Genomic DNA, 19,571 nt, shown 5'->3' on the forward strand with positions numbered 1-19,571 from the left:
CATCTGTCACGTGGCCTAGGCACAGAGCAGACCCCTTGAAGTGAACAGGGCTGAGCTGCAATACCAAGGACAGCTGCTATACGATTTACGGCGCTGTGCTTGGTGAGCTCAGAGAAGGCCACAGCGCTCGCAGGAGCACCAGAGCCATTTCAAACTGCTGATCAGCGATCAGATACTGAAAGCCTTGGAAAACCCCTTTAATTGATGCATTCCCACTTCCATATAGTCCATACACACTGTAATGTTCTGCTGGACTACTTCTGAACATTACACAGCCATTATCAACACGATATGGGAACCTAACGGCAGCAAACTGAAGGCACTGAAGCATTTTCTGAGGGCTCTTAAAAAAATAAATGAAAAAAACGGTTTACCTCTGGATTACAATTTCTTGCAAGGTCAATGTGAGAGAAGAGCAAACACCTTCCTAAGCTCTTCAAACACTTTGCTATTGCTAGCATTGGGCGGCTCGCACTGGGAATACCACCGCATGTGCTCCAAACAGCTTAAAAATTGCATAGCAGGACAATATTGCTTAATCCCCTAGTTTACCATCAATCCGCCTAAAGCCCTCAGCAAACAGCCTTAATGCAAGCAAGAAGAACATTATGTACCAGCTACTGGTCTGAGCCCTTCAGTGATAAGGACCTGAAAGTCCAATATATATCTTTGGACAATATACAGAATTATTATTATTTTTTTTAAGATAAACTGATTAGGAATATAATGGCTGAGGGCTGTATTCCACCAACTGTCCAATCAGACCAATAGTTGGTGTGTATGACAAAAGACCTGTGTGTGTAAATGGCCATGATTGGTCAGAAAATCTGTTGGGGTAATACAGCCATAATAAGGGCCTGGCACTCAGCTTGGGTGGCCGGGGGGAACAATTGAGCTGCCTGATATCTGTGTGTGTAAGAATTATTGTTGAAAAACAGGCTTAATATGAATGTTCGCCAAGTGTCACTTAAAACATTGTTTTTTTAGCGGCTTTATTCTGCACTTCTGGTGTGTTTTTTGGAGTAAAAAACAGTAGTGTTTGTTAATCAGATGGTTTTTTAAAACATGATGCTTTAGGATAGTCACAAAACAGTGAATAAAAACAGCTGTTAAAAACAGATAAGCTCAGTTTTTCATGTTTTTTAACAGCCATTTCGCATCCGTTTTGCGTCAGTTTTTAACGGCTATTGACAACAGATGAATTTCATAGGCTTTTTTTTTTTTTTTTTAAATCTCAACCCCTGCAATGCCCTCAGTATATCTAATGGCCCCCCAGTATAATGTTCCTCAATATAGATAATGGTGCCCTTTATGCTCCCCAGTACAGACAATGGCCTCCTTTGTGCACCTCTGTTTAGTTTCCGCCCCCTTTTGACCCTGGTATTATAAATTGCCCCCTTTAGTGCAGACAAAAATAAATAAATAAAAAAGTTAACAATACCTCAACCACTTGCACTCAGCTGCATCAACCCAAAAGGAAAAATGTAGCACCAAAAAATAATATGGAATGTAGCTAGCTGGGCAAAAAAATCTCTGTCGCCTTGAAGGGGTTGTCCAGGACTTTAAAGTGCCATCGTCACATGGAGTCGAAAGCAGGAGAAGTTTTATCAGACTGGAAAATCCAGTTTCCTGTGCCATGAATGTTTGGTCAGTGGGTGTCAGACCGCCATGGCCCCGTCAGGACTGCCCTCCCATTGTTAACGGTGTCTGGTACTGCCGCTCGTCCTAGTCAACTGTCTAAATGTTAAATCTTTTCCAATAATGTGAACTATTTTGCTCTCCTCAGTGGATACTTGTATAGGACACTGATGTTTTTGATTACATTTTGAACTGTATTTCGTGTACTGGAAAATAAAATTATTAAAAGTTAAAGGGGTTGTCCCATCTTGGACATATTGCTAGGATATGCCCCCAATGTCTGATAGGTGCGGGTCCCACCTCTGAGCCTGCAAATAGACGGAGGGCACACTGTGCATGTGCAGCCGCCCTTAAATAACTACTATGAAAGTGCCGAAAATAGCCGAGTGATTTAAAGCCGGTGGTAGTGATGTGGCCAGTAGGCGCGCTCTTCACCTTCCCTGTCAATCCTATAACAGGAGAGTAGTTAAAGCTGCTGTTCTACCAGATGAGTGCTCCCTAATCAGATTTACACTGGACTTCATCCCAGGATCATATCCGTCAGGCGCTTATCCTATACGGCACATGGGCTAACTGAGGCGGCCAGACCTCCTGGTGATACAACGAGGCAGACAATATACACTGTATAACTTAGAGTGCACAAGCACAGACACTAGACAGGACATACTGTGGTTTACCACCAAAAGGAAGAAAAGCTGCACAGTGCCTACAAAGTATGCATTACATTTAGCCACTCTTGTTCATGCCTTGTGTCTGGTATTATGGCTGAACTACACCTTCTCAAATGAGGCTGAGCTGCAATACCACACACAGCCCATAGACGAGGGTGGCGCTGTTTCTGGTGTCTTTGCAAGTTAAATAGAAGTTTCATTTACTGCAGTTTCTGTGGGGAAACTTTGCCAAGAACTGACACGCAGCTTCCTTTTTCTGCAATGTGGATTTCAAGTGTGCAAACAGAAAAATTTGCACCACATAAACTGCTGTGCAGAATTCATATTGCCAGCTACGGGAGACTGATTTTAAGCAGATTTCTTGGTGCAGAATAGGTTCTTAAATCCACCATGTGATCATACGCATACAGTAATGTACATAATGTTAAAATTAAAGGGAACCTGTCATGTTGAACATGGAGTCTGAGCTGCAGGCAGCATGTTATAGAGCAGGACGAGATGAGCAGATTGATATAGATTTTGCTGGAAAAGATTCAGTAAAACTTGTATTTCATTCATTTAAATTCCTGCTCATGGAGGCGGAGCCATCAGTGATTAACAGCCTTACATCTATGACATTGTATACAATATAGCTGTCAATCACTGATAGCTCCGCCTCCTTGACTTCAAAGACCAGAATGAGCACAGATATTAATGTATAAATTACAAGTTTTACTGAATCTTTTCCTATAAAACTATATATCAATCTGGAGGCTATAAACAATGGCGGCTCACCTGGGAGATCCGTATGGGGAGGTGCTCTCCTCAAGGATTACCCAGAACCAGGAGAAATATACAATAATAGTGGAGGGCACTCAAAATATCAAAGAGCCTAGGACAGCAAATATATAAGCAGTGTAATGTTTATTGGACACTAATAGAAGTAATCATGTGGAGCATCATATAAAAATTACATATAAAAAATATATAAAATACAAAATACATAAACGTCTAAAAATGATAGCAAGTGGCTGACAGTGATCAAAGGTATATTAGCACATCCATATATGCTGACTGTAGCCAAATATCACCTAAAACAAGTGGTTGCCCGGTGGACATACACTGTAGAAAAATGTCCCATAGAAATACAGGCGTGTCACTGCAGAGAGTATCTCCTATTGGTGTGGCCTAGTAGATTAGAAGAATATGGAAATATGTCCATTCCCTGTATCATGAGACCATGCGGGTAACAATATGCTTGACCACCATATGGTTTTCACATCCGATTTTCACATCCCTTTACAAACTGCCGGTCAAAAGATCTTACCACTGGATGGTACTGGGTTATCGAGCGTCTTCTCTCTTTTGTCCACCCCCGAACCTGCTACCGGCGTCCAGTGTAGTCTCGCGGTATCAACGTGGCGCCCCACGTGACTTAGCGGCGGTGACACGTGATAGAAAGTCCACGTGATCAGGAAGTAATATGTGGTAGGATATGCGTCTGTTGGTCTCGCGTCTTACAATTAAGGTTTCAGAAATACGTCACATAGAAACCTTCATTGGAAGACGCGAGACCAACAGACGCATTTCCTACCACATATCACTTCCCGATCACGTGGACTTTCTATCACGTGTCACCGCCGCTAATTCACGTGGGAGGCCACGTTGATACCACGAGACTACACGGGACGCCGGTAGCAGGTTCGGCGGTGGACGAAAGAGAGGAGACGATCGATAACCCAGTACCATCCGGTGGGAAGATTTTTTGACCGGCAGCGTGACAGGTTCCTGTAAAGGGAGTCTGCCAGCAGTTTTTACCATTCTAATCTGTTCACAGCACTAAGGGGAGAGCTGAGGAGAAAGGACAAAGATACCACTGTGGAGCTATCAGGAGTAGTGTGAATATGAACTTTTATTCTGCCCCTGCATGTGTCCTGGAGGCGGAGCTTCACTGTGAAGTGTCTTTGCATTGAGCTGCTCCATAGCCCCTGCCCTCTGCTCTGAGTGGCAGCTGTAGTGGTCTCCTGGTTGGATGATACAGCTGTCACTCAGAGCAGAAGAGATGTGAAGCAGCTCACGTCCCAGTAAAGTTCCGCCTCCTGGGAGCTCCTGATGAGAAAGCTCCATAAAGATATATTTGTCCTGCTCTCCCCAGCCCCCACCTAGTGCTGCCAGCTGATTTTAGCATGGTCAAAGCTGCAGAATTGCTGCGGCTTTCTGTACGACAAATCAGTAGCGTTGTACAGTGCCAGCAAAGTGTAGACGTTTTTTAAAAATCTCATCCATGCAGTGCATAAAAAGTGGCATTTACGCTGCCGAATTTGAAGTCTGGGGCATGTCAATTTATGATACGGATCTCACCATTTGCATTAGTGAGGGAGTAATCCAGAGCCATTTCCGTGAAAAGTCACACCTGCAGATTTTGCTGCAGCCTGTTGCAGTTTTTTCAGCAGTCCCATAGCAAAGTCTGCAGTGGACTTTTCAGTGCATTTTCATGCGTGGACATAACTTTAAAGTCCTTTAATCCAGAATCAGGGGGACATGCAGTTCTAGGAAGTCCAGCTGCTATATATAACAAGCAACTCTGTAGCAGATTATTTGTTCTGATACAGTTAAGGGTGGGGGTGCAGTTGGTTGATACTGATGACCTATCCCCAGGATGGCGCAACCTCAAAAACTTTATGACGTCAGCATCTGCATCAATGGTTATTTTATTAATCTTCATCATGTGTGAAAAAGGACAGACTAATAAAGTAACCATTGATGTAGACAAAGTTTCTGAAGTTTCTGGACTGGACAAACCCTTTAAATGACTATTTTGTGGTGCCTGCAAGAAACCGGATTTTCTTGTTCACAAGGGGATCTGCTACTCCCAAACTGGTGTTTGTACTAAACATGTTTTAAGTATATACACAATTCTGCTTGGAAAATTTCATTAAAATTTAGGCCATGTTCAGATGTTGCTAATCTCCAGTTTGAATTCCACATATAATGCTAGTGAATGGGGTTTTCTAACCCCCATGACAAGCAGGAAAACTGGAAAAAGAGCGTAAGGAGATGTCAATTATTCACTTTGGTGCCCTTGCTTTATAAATAGGTCTAAATCTTAGGGCTCATTCACACGAACGTGTGCTGCCCGTTGCCGTATTGTGGACCGCATTTGCGGATCCGCAATACACGGGCACCGTTCTGTGTGCATTCCGCATCACGGATGTGGACCCATTCACTTCAACGGGTCCGCAAAGCTGGAGATGCGGAACGGAAGCACGGAACAGAACACTACGGAGTGCTTCCTGGGGTTCCGTTCCGTGCCTCCGCACCGCAAAAAGATAGAACATGCTCTTTTTGCGGAACGGAGGGATTGCAGACCCATTTAAGTGAATGGGTCCGCGATCCCCATGTGGCTGCACCACGGACGGTGCCCGTGCAATGCGGACCGCAATTTGCAGTCCACAGTACGGGCACGGGCTTCACACGTTCGTGTGAACGAGCCCTTAAAGTGACGTTATAGGTGGAATCAAAGGAGTACATTTTCCCCAAAGTGCATTAAAGTAACAGGAAGGTATGAAAAGCTCACAATGTACGGAAAATCCATTGCAAGATTCACCCTTTAATGGCTTTGGTCTTGATATTTGCCCCACATGCATAAAAGTATATCTAATGCACATCAGAATCTGCAGCATGCCCAGAATTCTGGGCAGATATATATTTTTTTGCAGTATGTGAATAGGGTTTTGTTACAGGCATTCATCTGTGAATTAACGGTGTACTCCTCTACACTCCCATATGTGACACCACCACCAGTGGTGAAGAGAGGATGCAGAGGGAGCTAAACATCTACAAGGATCAAATCTCTGGGTGACAGTAGCAGGTCTACACATGGACCATTATACTACAGTTGCAGGGAAGCCGTAGCACAGTCCTCCACATAATACAAGAGTGTCTCTAGTCCACCCCATCTATGATGCCCATATGTTGTCTTGAACATACTGTATCGTTTGGTTACAACCCTTTCTCATAAAAAAATAAATAAAAAAAAAGTACCACGCTTTACCTTTAAATGCTTCCGTGGCGCCAGGAGCATGGTTTTTATCCGGATGAAATTTTAATGCTAGCTTTCGGTATGCTTTCTTCAAGTCCTCTTCTGACGCGTCTCTCGTTACACCCAAAATTTCATAGTAATCTTTGCACGCTTTTATCCTGTAAGTAATAGATATATTAGGTGACGACATGAATACATTATCATTGTATATCGGCATGTTGCATCACTGCAGAAGGAACTATTGAACTCTTGTATACTTTACTCTGCTAGATGCTTTTGGTAGCTTTTTAAACTGGATCTGTCACCGTTCCTGACATGTCCGTTTTAATAATCCACATTTCTTAAAGGTGTTCTCTGAGAATGATTTAAAATGGCTGCGAGCAATCTGTCGTAGGTGAGCTGGACCGGTTGCTTCCTCTTGCCTGGGAGGGTGAGGTGGCGGTGCCTCACAACACAATACGCCTTGGCACTAGCATATAATACTTGTTAGAGAATGTTCCTGTCAGGCTGCTCAGCCATGATGGCTTATCATAGGTAGGATTGTCTCATTACTATCTTTTGTAGAGCAGCATACAGTGTAGTGAGATTCCAACCCCTCACCCTCTATACAGCTCTGCAAGTGGTGGCAACTAGTCCTACTCACATTCTAGGAAGGGTTGCTGGCGGACATTTTAAATCATTGCCAGAGAATCCTTTTAAGACTTATAACAGAAAAGCACAACTCAGAATTATAGGAAAAGAGGCTCCAGAATTTTTATTTTATTGGGAATACATGAACTAAAACAGACTTTTCAGGTATAGGGACAGTGACTTTTTTTTTATGTAATAATCTTTAGTCTTCTTTTTACAAATAAATCTTACAAAATCTTGAACAATCTTTAGTCTTGTTTTACATTATAATCAATATACATACATGCATATCATTTACATTCCCCTACCCTCCCTCCACCAACTGCATGTTTTCCCTCTGGAAAGAAAAGAAAGGAAGGGAAAAAAATAAAATAAAATCCCCCTCCTCCTCTCTTCCCGTCTCCCCTCCTCCCCACCCCCCAGCGCCTACAGAACCAGCACCCCCACAAGTAACAGCTATTTTAACCATTCCCACAGTCTAGCAAAAGTGGATTTTTTCTTCTTAGATACCAGGTGAAATTTCGCTCTAGCAAGCGAAATTCGGGTAAGATTTTCCAATTCCTTAACCGTAGGTGCAACACTATCTCCCCAATGTTTAACAATGCATTTTCTGGCCTGAAATAAGAGTTTAGATGGTACATCTCGATGATCATGTATCTTTATTTTATCCATTACCCTAAAATACATATTTCAAGGCGCCCAGGGATTCTGAATCAGTGATATTCCTCAATTTTTTCGATTACCTTCTCCCAGAATTCCTGAGCCCCTGTACACATCCAGAGTATATGAACATCGTCTACACCTACTCTCCCACACCTCTGGCAACTAAATTCTTTAGGTTTATAACATGTCATCAGAATCTTGGGAGAATAGTATAGACGATATAATATATTAAATTGAGTAATTCTATGGGAGCAGTTCTTTGATACTCCACTCTTTGCTTGTATAGCCAATTTCCAGAATTCCCCTGATTGGGTACTTAGAACATCTTGCCATTTATACGGTACTTTAAAGTAGTTACTGCTTTTCCCTTAGTTTTTTTATATAAAAGGCTTCCATATATTTTAGAAACTAATTTCCTCCCTGGCGTTAATTAAAAAATTTGATCCAAAGACTGTGGGAGGGCAGCAATTTGTGTTCCTTTTCCCAACGTCATTCTTAATGCTTGTTTCAGTTGTAAATGGTAGAGGCTCAAGTCCCCACTCGCTAGTTCATATTCATTTTTAAGGTCTTGGTATGCTCTTATATCTCCCTCTTTCCATACCTGGCCCAATTTAAAAATTCCATATTTCCACCAGATTTTCTGTTCTATAGTTTTTAATTCTGTAAGATGCACATTGTTCCACAATAGGGTATCTGAATAGATTTCATTTTGGAGCCAAAGTTTTTTCGTTTCCTTCCAGACATTAGCCATCAGCTCATATATCGGTATTTTGCTAACTTGCTGTGACAGTGACTCTTTAAAACACTTATTGGAGGTTTGGAGTCCCACTTGCCACTTTTTCCAAAAAGCAGGTGGGGAGCGCCAGGTGCAGGGTCCGACCATCACATTTGTTATAATCTACACCAGGAAACTGAAATAGATTGTAGTGGATGCAAATTTCTGTATTGGGGCATAGACTTGCACAGAAGCACCACAATTATTAAAAGGGACTATCCAGCTTTTATTAACTGATAACCCGCATCTACGCCGATCTGCTGCTCCAGCGGTGAACTACACAGCTCAGTTAACTGTGTAGTGGACAGAGCTAGTCACTGCAGAGCTGCTGCCATTGTCTTCACTAGGAACAACGCTGAAATAACCAGCACCCCAGTATACAGCTGACAATGATGTGTAGTAGCTCCAGCGCCGGAGCTACACCTCAACAGCTGATCGGTGGAGATGTCGGACCCCCTCTGATCAGCTAGTTTCTAAGTTAAATTTGACCAAGTCAGGTATTTAATCTTTCACTGTATCTGCTTATTGACTGCAGTGAGAGATCTTGACGATGGTAAGGCATTAAACACTAAGGGGGACATTTACTAAGACCAGCGTATTACTTGCCGGTCTTAGGCCTCATACACACATGAACGTTGTTTGGGTCCACATCCGAGCCACATTTATTTTTATTTTTTTTAGGTTCAGATGCGGACCCATTCACTTAAACAGGGTCGCAAAAGATGAGGACAGAGTGTGCTATCCGCATCCGTTGCTCCGTTAAAAACCAAAAACATGTCCTAGTCTTGTTCATTTTGCGGACAAGAATAGGCATTTCTATTATGAGCGGCCCGTTCCGTTCCACAAGTTGCGGAACGCAAGCGGCGGCATCCGTGTTTTGCAGATCTGAAGTTTGTGGACCATAAACACGACGCGGTCGGGTGCATGAGGCCTTAACCAGTCCACCACTGGTGTCAGATGCTCTATGGGAGTGCTGTACACTTTGCAGAGGTTACTGTGCAGGTAGGGACAGGAGATAATTTGTGTCCATCACCTATTGTGACTGGTAAATCCAGTGATATCTATATATACACACACACACACACACACACACACACACGAGTTATCTTTAATGCCAATTATGATAATGACATGACTACTGATTCTTACAGAAAATGAAGTATCATCTTACTATATGGTTCAGTGGTCTGAATAAAAACAGCAAGATTACAGGATTTTTTTTTAAAGGGCATCTGTCAGCAGATTTGTACCTAGGAAACGGGCTGACCTGCTGCATGTGCACTTGGCAGCTAAAGGCATCTGTGTTGGTCCAATGTTCATATGTGCCCACATTGCTGAGAAAAATAATGTTTTAATATGTGCAAATAAACTTCTAGTCGCAACGAGGGCGTTACCATTACTCCTAGAGTACTTTGATTGACAGGGTCAGGCAGTTTAAACGAGATTACACCTGGCCCTGACTTCTCCTAATGTCTCATGCTGCACTGTGCACTTCAGTATCCGGCATAGGTGCAGTGAGAAAAGAGGCTGGCAGTCCCCTTCTGTACTGCCCCTGTGCCGCATACTGAAGCACACGGTGCAGCGCAAGGAGTCAGGGCCATGACAGGGTATTGAACCACCGATCGGATATTAATGATCTATCCTGAGGAGAGGTCATCATTATATGTCCCAAAAAACAACAACTTTAAAACATGTCTAACGTAAAACCGGATTTAAACAGTGAGTGCAGTTCAGTAGACCTATGGTCTGGCAAGGACAGCATCCAGTCTGATAAATGCGGCCATCATAGTAAGGGCTCATTCAGACGGCCGTATGCTGTCCGCAAAAATACTGAATGCTTTCCGTTTTTTTGCGGATCCGCAAAAAAACGGATAGCATTCAGTATTTTTGCGGACCCATAGACTTCAATGGGGCCATGTCCTGATTTTCACGGACAAGTATAGGACATGTTTCATTTTTTTTGTGGATCCGCAAAAAAAAGGATAGCATTCAGTATTTTTGTGGACAGCATACGGCCGTCTGAATGAGCCCTAAGCTTGTTTCCCGGACTAAACATGCTTGTGTGAAATTAGCCTCAAGTAGGGCTGGGCAATTACTCAATTTGATATAATTCACAATTTTTGCGTCATATGATTTAATTTTAAAGACAACTCCTACATAATTTTTTGTCTTGGAGCAATGTGCAGACTCTGTTCAGTTCCTGCTGCCCTTGCCAGGAATAATCCAGGTACTGGACAGACCGCACACAGGCTGCGCTGATACACTGCTCCAAATCACCACAGAAACCTGGCACTGACTAAAAGCCAAACTTCTGCTCCACTGACTGGAATCAGAAATAACTCCAATCCCGGCCGTTTAACCCCCTAGATACTACTTTTAATAGCCACAGTATATAGGGCTCTCTCCCCATTAACCCTCCCCCCTCCACCACTAAAATCAATGGTAGGGTGCCAATGTGTTGTCAAAGGCCCCTGCACCTGCCATGGATGTGCCACAAACATGGCCTAATAAAGTGCCTGTTAAAGTGATGGACTATAATGCACTAGTATACAAGGTAAACCAATAAATTCTAAAAAGCAATATCCCCAGTAACTAACTGAAGGTTACTAAAAGTTTATTCACAAAAATAAAACCATTTTGTCATAAAGTGCTTTTATTTGGTAAAAGTGGTAGAAGAAAAAAATCCCCCCACACACCCATGGTATTGCAATGTCTGCTACAACCCATCTAATAAAGTTGCCAAAAACTGCCCAGTGAACAGCTTAAAAAAAAATTTTTAATGCTTTTTTCCTTATTCCACCCGTCCCAAAAAAAAAGTTCCAAGTACGGTATGATAGCATTACAAGCCACTTATGGCTAACAATGATGTCAAAATGGACGAGTTCTGGAACTTGGAATGAGGCAATATAAAAGATTTTTTCCCATATGATGTGACATTATTGTGTAACAGCAGAAGCAACTGTTCCCGGACTATAAACTTCTGAACAGACGTGCTATTTATACACAACCAAGTCAAGTTGGTCAAACTACTGTTAACAAATATGGGCTAGACCCTTAAATCCAATGATAATTCACAACTAGTGGGTAGCTTAGTAAAACATAACGTTTAATGATATCGAATAAAATAATAGGCCCTTTAAAGATTAAAAAATGTTGCATTGAGTAAAACTAGAAAACTGCATACTGTAGGTGTCTATAACTGCAGTATAAGGCTCCATTCACACGTCCGTGGTGTGTTGCGGACCCGCAAATTTCAGATCCGCAACACACCCGCTCGGCACCCCTATAGAAATGCCTATTCTTGTCCGCAGCTGCGGACAAGAATAGGACATGTTCTATCTTTTGCAGAGCTGCGGGACCCGAAGATCGGGGCCGCGCTCCGCAAATGCGGATGCGGATAGCACACTGTGTTCTGTCCGCATCCATTCCGTCCCCATAGAGAATGAATGGGTCCGCACCCGTTCCGCAAAATTGCGGAACGGATGCGGGCCCATTTGCGGACGTGTGAATGGAGCCTAATCAAAGAAAAGGGGGGACTCAATTGCAGGGATAGCGGTGATATAGAGTGAGAGGAAAAAGTAGAGAGAAGGACACAATGCTGGGTTGCAAACCCTAGGTGTCCCTAGATCTATCTCCCTCACTTTCTAGCCCTGGAGTCACCCTTCCTATGCATAGACTGCCCAGCTTCGTCCGACAGATAGAAAAGGTCCAGTCGATCCTGACCCTCTACTAGCCGAAAAAGCAAAAAGACTGACAGAAATGAGGTTGGCTAAACAGTGTCTCTATTTGGCTGGTCTTGGCCTTTAACACTAGAATCACTCAACACTCTAGGGTAGGGACCTTGTGTTATCCCTAATAGTAGTAATTAAACATGTCCCGACGCGTTTCCTCAGTAGTTACCAATTCCTCAGGGGACTAGACTACATACTTATGACCACTAGGTATCCGGTCACTATACAATGGACACAAGTCAGTTGTACTCAAGCTGACATGGTGTGGTCAGCCCAAGTCCTTGTGACCACAAGATATCAGTCACCAGTCTGATCAAGTGTGTCAGATTATAAACTTCTGACCAATAAGTATCAGGTCTCTGTTCAAATCAGGTATATACAGTAAACACAAGTCAGTTGTATTTCCGGCTGCTTTAGCATAATCAGCCCAAATTCATGTGACCACAAAGTATCAGGTCACCAGTCAAATTAAGTGTATCAGATAAACACACAATATGATTATAGTCCAAGCTCATATGATGACATCAGCCCAGATCTAATTCCATTCAATACTCAATCAGGTGTTCACTCCCATGCATTGAATCAGCCATCCTGGTCAAATGTTGCCAGTGGATATTATCAGCTGTTCAATGAAGTGTGCACAAAGCGCTTAACAGCGGTGATACAAAGGCACCATTTACTTATCTGCTCAGATGTTGGATGACCATTGTGCACAGACAGGTGATGCGGATGTCTTTCCTCGGCGTCCTGCGTTTATAATCTGACACACTTGATCAGACTGGTGACTGATATCTTGTGGTCACAAGGACTTGGGCTGACCACACCATGTCAGCTTGAGTACAACTGACTTGTGTCCATTGTCTAGTGACTGGATACCTAGTGGTCATAAGTATGTAGTCTAGTCCCCTGAGGAACTGGTAACTACTGAGGAAACGCGTCGGGACATGTTTAATTACTACTATTTGGGATAACACAAGGTCCCTACCCTAGAGTGTTGAGTGATTCTAGTGTTAAAGGCCAAAACCAGCCAAATAGAGACACTGTTTAGCCAACCTCATTTCTGTCAGTCTTTTTGCTTTTTCGGCTAGTAGAGGGTCAGGATCGACTGGACCTTTTCTATCTGTCGGACGAAGATGGGCAGTCTATGCATAGGAAGGGTGACTCCAGGGCTAGAAAGTGAGGGAGATCTAGGGACACCTAGGGTTTGCAACCCAGCATTGTGTCCTTCTCTCTACTTTTTCCTCTCACTCTATATCACCCCTATCCCTGCAATTGGGTCCCCTCCTTTTCTTTGATTATACTGCAGTTACAGACACCTATGCAGTTTTCTAGTTGTACTCAATGCAACATTTTTTAATCTTTAAAGGGCCTATTATTTTATTCGATATCATTAAACGTTATGTTTTACTAAGCTACCCACTAGTTGTGAATTATCATGAACAGACATGTGCCCCTGCAGCCAAAGACCCATTACTTGCAGAATCACCCAGCCTTAGGCCTCTTTTACACGAGCATGACGGAATGGCTCCGGATGCGTTCAGGGTGCGTTCACTGAAACTCGCACCATTTTGCAAGCAAGTTCAGTCAGTTTTGTCTGCGATTGCGTTAAATTTTTTCCACACGGGTGCAATGCGTTTTGATGCGTTTTTCATGGGCGCGATAAAAAAACTGAAGGTTTACAAACAAGATCTCTTAGCAACCATCAGTGAAAAACGCATCCCACCCGGACTTGCTTCCGGATGCAATGGGCGTTTTCACTGAACACCCATTCACTTCTATGGGGCCAGGGCTGCGTGAAAAACACAGAATATAGAAGATGCTGCGTTTTTCACGCAACGCAGAACTGATGCGTGAAAAATACCGCTCATGTACACAGACCCATTGAAATGAATAAGTCAGGCAGGATTCAGAGCGAGTGCTATGCGTTCACATCACGGATGCGGACAGTACATGGTGTGCTGTCCTCATTTTTTGCAGACCCATTGAAATGAATGAGTTCTCAGCCAATCAGCAAAAAAAAAAAAAAAACACATAACGGACACGGAAACAAAATACGTTTGTGTGAATGTAGCCTTATAGGAACACAGGCAGAAGGAAGACTTTTGCATCTGTAAATCAAGTGTATGTGTGTGTAGGGAAGGGGGGACAGGGAGAGAAGAGGCAGACTGAGAAAGCCTGCCTCTGCATATTGACAGGAGCTGACAGGACATTATTGCCTCACCGATTTCACTTTTTTTTCACTGAAAAAGCTGGACTATGTTAATATATTCTAAAAATGTATTTGGTTATTACAAATTTGTCAGGTTCAGTTACCTTTTAACAGCGTCAAGTTGGTCTGGTGTGTAACTCTTGCCAGATTCTCCACCGGCCTCTCCATTAGCTGACGGGCTTGGTTCGGCTACATTTTTCCGGTGACGGGGTTTCGGAGGCTCTGTACCATTGGGCTGGCTGTTATTTGAGAGGGATTCCATGAGCTCTGCGTAAGACAAACGTTAGAATAGATGAAACAATAGAAACCAGATCATAGAGATAGACAAAGACAAGGACTCATTCCCCTGCCTATCCAGACCACCAATCCACAACTATTGCAGGGTCAGTCACAAATCGCTCTAGGGGACAAATATTCCCATACATATGGAGCGCCATGGATAGGGCTGCAGTAAACGATTATTTTAGAACTCAAGTAATCGAATAAGAAAAAAAATTCATTAATAGACTGTTTTCCTTTATATATATAAAAAATAAATATAAAAAAATAAATAAAATCAATCATCGGACCCCCTGCCATCAGTCCCCAACACCCTTCGTTCCCCCCGGTCTGATCAGCCCAAGTGCTTCAGTTCCCCCCAGTGCCATTGGCTCCACTATCCCCCAGTGCCATCAGCTCCCCCCCCCCCCCCACACTTGTGCCAGCAGCTCTCCGCCCCTTGTGCCAGCAGCATCCCCGCCACACTTGTGCCAGCAGCTCTCCCCCCCTCTGCTCCTCCTGACACCCGGAGTGCACAGAGTCATTGGTTGCTATGACGCTGTGCACTCCGGTCGCCCGGCCTTAGTCGCGCCAGCTTTCCAGCAGGGGTGCCGCCGACACTCCATCGTTCCGCGCTGCTCTGCGTCTGACGTCACACAGCGCGTCAGGTCACGGCATGCGTACGTCAGGAGGTCAGTGCAGCGCGGGACCATGGATGTGCTGTGGATTGTCCGGAGGCCCCCTGCTGGAAAGGGGAGTACTGCGGGCCAGTGGGAAACCACGGAGCGGGAGTAATAGCAAGCGCTTCACTCCCGCTCCGTGGTCACGTGACACAGACGATTCTTCGATGCAAAAAATTTGCACCAAGGATTTTTTTGGGTCGAATTACTCAATTCAAATCAAGTAATCGTTTCAGCCCTAGTCATGGAACATGTCACGGTTGTGTTTTTCAGATTCATAAAGAATCCAAGATTTGACCCGACCTGCAGAACTGGGCTCTAGTGATACACACACATAAAAGACTACATATACAGAAGCTGAGAAGGATCACCTTAAAGGGCTGGTCGCCATTTCTTTCATGTCTGTATTAGTAAATACCTGCATTCCACATTAAATGACCATTCTGGAGCACATACTGTTAGGACTATGTTGGGCCATTCTTCCAACTTGAAGTTTATTAATGAATTGCCAACTGGGTGCTGCCAGCTGGGATGTGTCTGACACGGTACTATCAGTTCTGCCAGTGGTACAAATTGCAGGGACATGCCCCCAAGTAGTAACACCAAGTTGGCAATTAATTCATAAACTTCAAGTAGGAATAATAGAGTAATGACATAACATAGGGATATGTGAAAAGATGATCCAAAATTGTTATTGCATGGTGAATGCATGTAATTACAACATATCAGGAGAGGAGACCAATCATTTTTAGGGATTTGTACATAATACGCGCACTAAACCCACTTTGAAGAAAAACGTTAAAAAATAAACTCATGGAATCAGCATCAAAAACACTAAATGCAGCAAAAAACACGAGTATTAAAAAGCTGAGGAATAAATGTTCTTTGACCGTAAGTCTTTTAAACTAGATTACCCATTAACATGTATGTTCAGTTTGTCCAAAGGTACATTATATGGAGGGAGGCGTGGGTGAGCGGCTGGTCAACGACTCCTCCCTGTGTAGAGCAAACTAGGCTTAACCCCCAAAAAAATCCAGCATTAGGGCTCATGCACACGAACCGCCTGTGTGCTGCCTGTTCCGAGCATAGGGGAACGACTAAGGCCGTGTGCATGAGCCCTTACTCTTCTACCCAGAGAACGATCCGTTATTAATACCATAGATTACAAGCAGATCCCTATAAAAAATATAATCCTGTGCATGGACTACACGTGAGGTAGCAGTATGAATGGACATCCTCGGACTGGCTGAGGGTGCAGGTTTATGTGACTAGATAAGATTATGCTAGTCACTTCTGACAGCGCTCATCCCCCCAGGAAAACAGAGGATTGGGCATGGTGAAATGTATAGGTGACCAAATCAGGGTGTCCCAACTCTCCCCAATTTGGGAGAAGGAAGGGTCAACATGTTGGATTTTAACAAGTCGGTCCTTTTATTTTCAAGGGGCATAAGCAAGCGCCAGAGGCGCCTGGCAGGGTCTTATTCTCCTCTCCCTACTGAGGACATGTATCCTCATCCAAGCAGATTACTGGGGAGTAATAGTTCTTGACCAAACTGGTTCATTTCCAGGGTAGTGAAGAGACAGCAATTTAGCGAACTGCTTTCTCATGCGAATGTCTATACACATGGGGGAAGAGTTATCAAAACTGGATAGGTCATCATTATCCGATTGGTGTCGGACACACCCGGCACCCCTGCCGATCAGCTGGTTGAGAAGGCACCGTCACTCGCAGTAGTACAGCGAGTTCAATGAGGCTGAGCTGCACCTAGGCCATGTGAACGATGAACATGACTAGACTAAGCTGTAAGAAGGCTGCAGCGCTACTTTGAGGATAGCTCATCCGTATAAAAGTCTCGGAAAAACCCTTTAACCCTTTGGCTACCGGAGTTTTTTTTTGTTTTTGCGTTTTCATTTTTCTTTCCCATTTTCCGTGAGCCATAACCTTTTTATATTTCCAGTCACATAGCTGTATGAGGGCTTATTTTTTGCGGGACAAGTTGTACTTTCTAATGACACCATTAATTATGGCATAAAATGCAGTGGGAAGCAGGAAAAAAAAAATCCAAATTGGGGGGGGGGGGGGGGGGATATTGGAAAAAATACGCAATCCCTCCACCGTTTTACGGGTTTTATTCCCACGGCATTTTGTTTACGGCAAAACTGACCCATGCCCTTCATTCTCTGGGTCAGTACAATCTTAACGATACCCCATATGTATAGTTTTTTATGCCTAAATAGTGTAAAAATTAATTTAAACTTTGAGAAAATTACGGTATATATTTTTTTACATCACCATATTCTGACCCCCATAAAGTCTTTATACTTATGTCTACTGAGCTGTTTAGGTGCTCATTTTTTGTGGGACAATCCATAGTTTTTATTGATACCATTTTGGAGTGTGCGTGACTTTCTGATCACATTTTATTTAATTTTTTTGGGTAAAAGAAGCAATGAAAAAAAATGGCAAATCAGCCATTTTGACCCTTTTTTTCCGTTACGCCATTCATCGTATTGGATTAAAGAAAAAAAAAAAAAGAATAATAGTATGGGCGTTTTCGGGCGCGGTGATACTCAGGATGTTTTTTTTATTTTTATTATTAGGAAAGGGGGGAGGGATTTAAACTTTAATATTTTTTATATATTTTTTTTAATCATCATTTTAAGGATCATAAATTACCTCATAAATAGTGTTTTTAAATTTTTCATTTTGACCTATCAGGGGTTTGAAAATTGACAATTTCTTTGCATTTTGCTAATTTCTTATGTTGGCCTGCCACCTGGTGGCCAAAATAAGAATTGCAGAATTAATGCTCTGAGTCTCTGCATATAGAGGTTTTTGCGCATTTAGGTGCCGTGATCTCACTTGATCACGGCATCTAAAAGCATTTAATTACCGCGATCGGCATTATTGCCGGCTGCGGTAATTAGCCACAGGTCTATGTTGTTTGAAACAGCAAAGACTTGCCAGCCATGACGCCCGCTGCACGCGCGAGCGGGCATCATGCTTGCACAGAGCTACGCTGGTAGCGAAAAGGTTAGCTGTCATATTTTCATCCAAAAATCTATTTTAGCATATGTTACTTCTGCAGCAGCATTATGCATAAAGCAATCTTTAGTTTCTTCACTCACCACTGTTTCCCTTGAGTTTTCCCGTTAGTTACGGCTGTTTTGAATGCTACATTATGAGGATCTTCTCAAGATGACTCCTCTGCCAGTTCTCTGAGGCCAAAACTGCATTGCCTCAGGTCACATACAAACGTGCTGTAGCCAGCACCTTCCTGCCGGCCAATCAGATAGGATTACTGAGAGACACGCCTCCTCACTCTGAAGCCTAATGCAGGCATGCAGTGTGAAGGACCGCCCCTCTGTCTTCCTAGCCGGAGACAGATGAGCCATAGCAATGGTCTTTTAAAAGAGCAGTGGAAAGCGACAGGAGACATTAATGAAAGCTGTTATAAGGTAATTACATATCTTTTGACAATCATTGACTAACTCAGGTATACATGCCTAGCTCTAATAAACTAGCAAATAAATAAAAAAAAATGACAGTTATCCATTAAACACGGTCTACTATTCACAGTATAGGTATAGGACATAAACTGACTGTTGGGATCCGACAGCTGGAAACCCCACCAATCCTGAGAACAGGGGTCCAGTTCCCCCATACTGATGGAGTGGGAGGTCGAGCATGCACACTACAGCTCCACTCAATCTCTAAGGGGCTGCTATAGCCATGCTCTGTACTCACCTATCTCCACCAGTCCCAAAAACCTGATGGGAGAAGGGACCCCTCTTCTCTGGATCCGAACTGTGGAAAGTCCACCAACCAGATAGTTATTCTCTATCCTGTGGATAACCTGGTACAACCCCTTTAAGTGAAAGAGGGCTGGCACATTGCTAGGACTGACTGGTGGCACTCTGAAGCCTGCTGGTCACCAGAACAAAATAGCAGCTACCAGCCTGACTCTTCTCTTATGTCCAGAGGTCGAAGTGTCAGTTTATTATAGTCAATGGTTGACCACTAGGTACATCCTAGCTATTCAATAAGACCTTGAGGGCATATTCTAGCACCCCCTATAAAAGGGGTCATCCGGTTTTTCCTCTTTTAATCCCCTCCAGTTCAGCAGGTACAAGCAGCCAGCACATGACTGCCACATCCAATCAGTGGTCTCAGCAGTCACATGATGTACTTACTAGCATAATCACCCAATGACAGGAGCCATGATGCGATTGGCAGTAGCGGTCATGTACAAGCTTTTTCTTTATTTTGTAGCTGCTGCTGCAGTTTTTTTTTA

General features: G+C 43.3%; 1 protein-coding gene across 2 annotated transcripts in view; it reads right to left on the minus strand.

The window, feature by feature from the left end:
- DNAJB12 (DnaJ heat shock protein family (Hsp40) member B12) overlaps window positions 1-19,571 on the minus strand; it is a 77,030-nt gene that overhangs the window by 16,481 nt on the left and 40,978 nt on the right. For both annotated transcript variants that reach the window (XM_040435604.1, XM_040435605.1), the window contains exons 2-3: window positions 14,443-14,605; window positions 6,343-6,488 (exon numbers count right to left, since the gene is read on the minus strand). In XM_040435604.1, coding sequence (XP_040291538.1) covers window positions 6,343-6,488; window positions 14,443-14,605 — 309 coding nt within the window. The remainder of the gene's footprint in view (window positions 1-6,342; window positions 6,489-14,442; window positions 14,606-19,571) is intronic.

The sequence above is a fragment of the Bufo bufo genome, chromosome 6, assembly GCF_905171765.1.
Source record: "Bufo bufo chromosome 6, aBufBuf1.1, whole genome shotgun sequence".
NCBI classification, from domain to species: domain Eukaryota; kingdom Metazoa; phylum Chordata; class Amphibia; order Anura; family Bufonidae; genus Bufo; species Bufo bufo.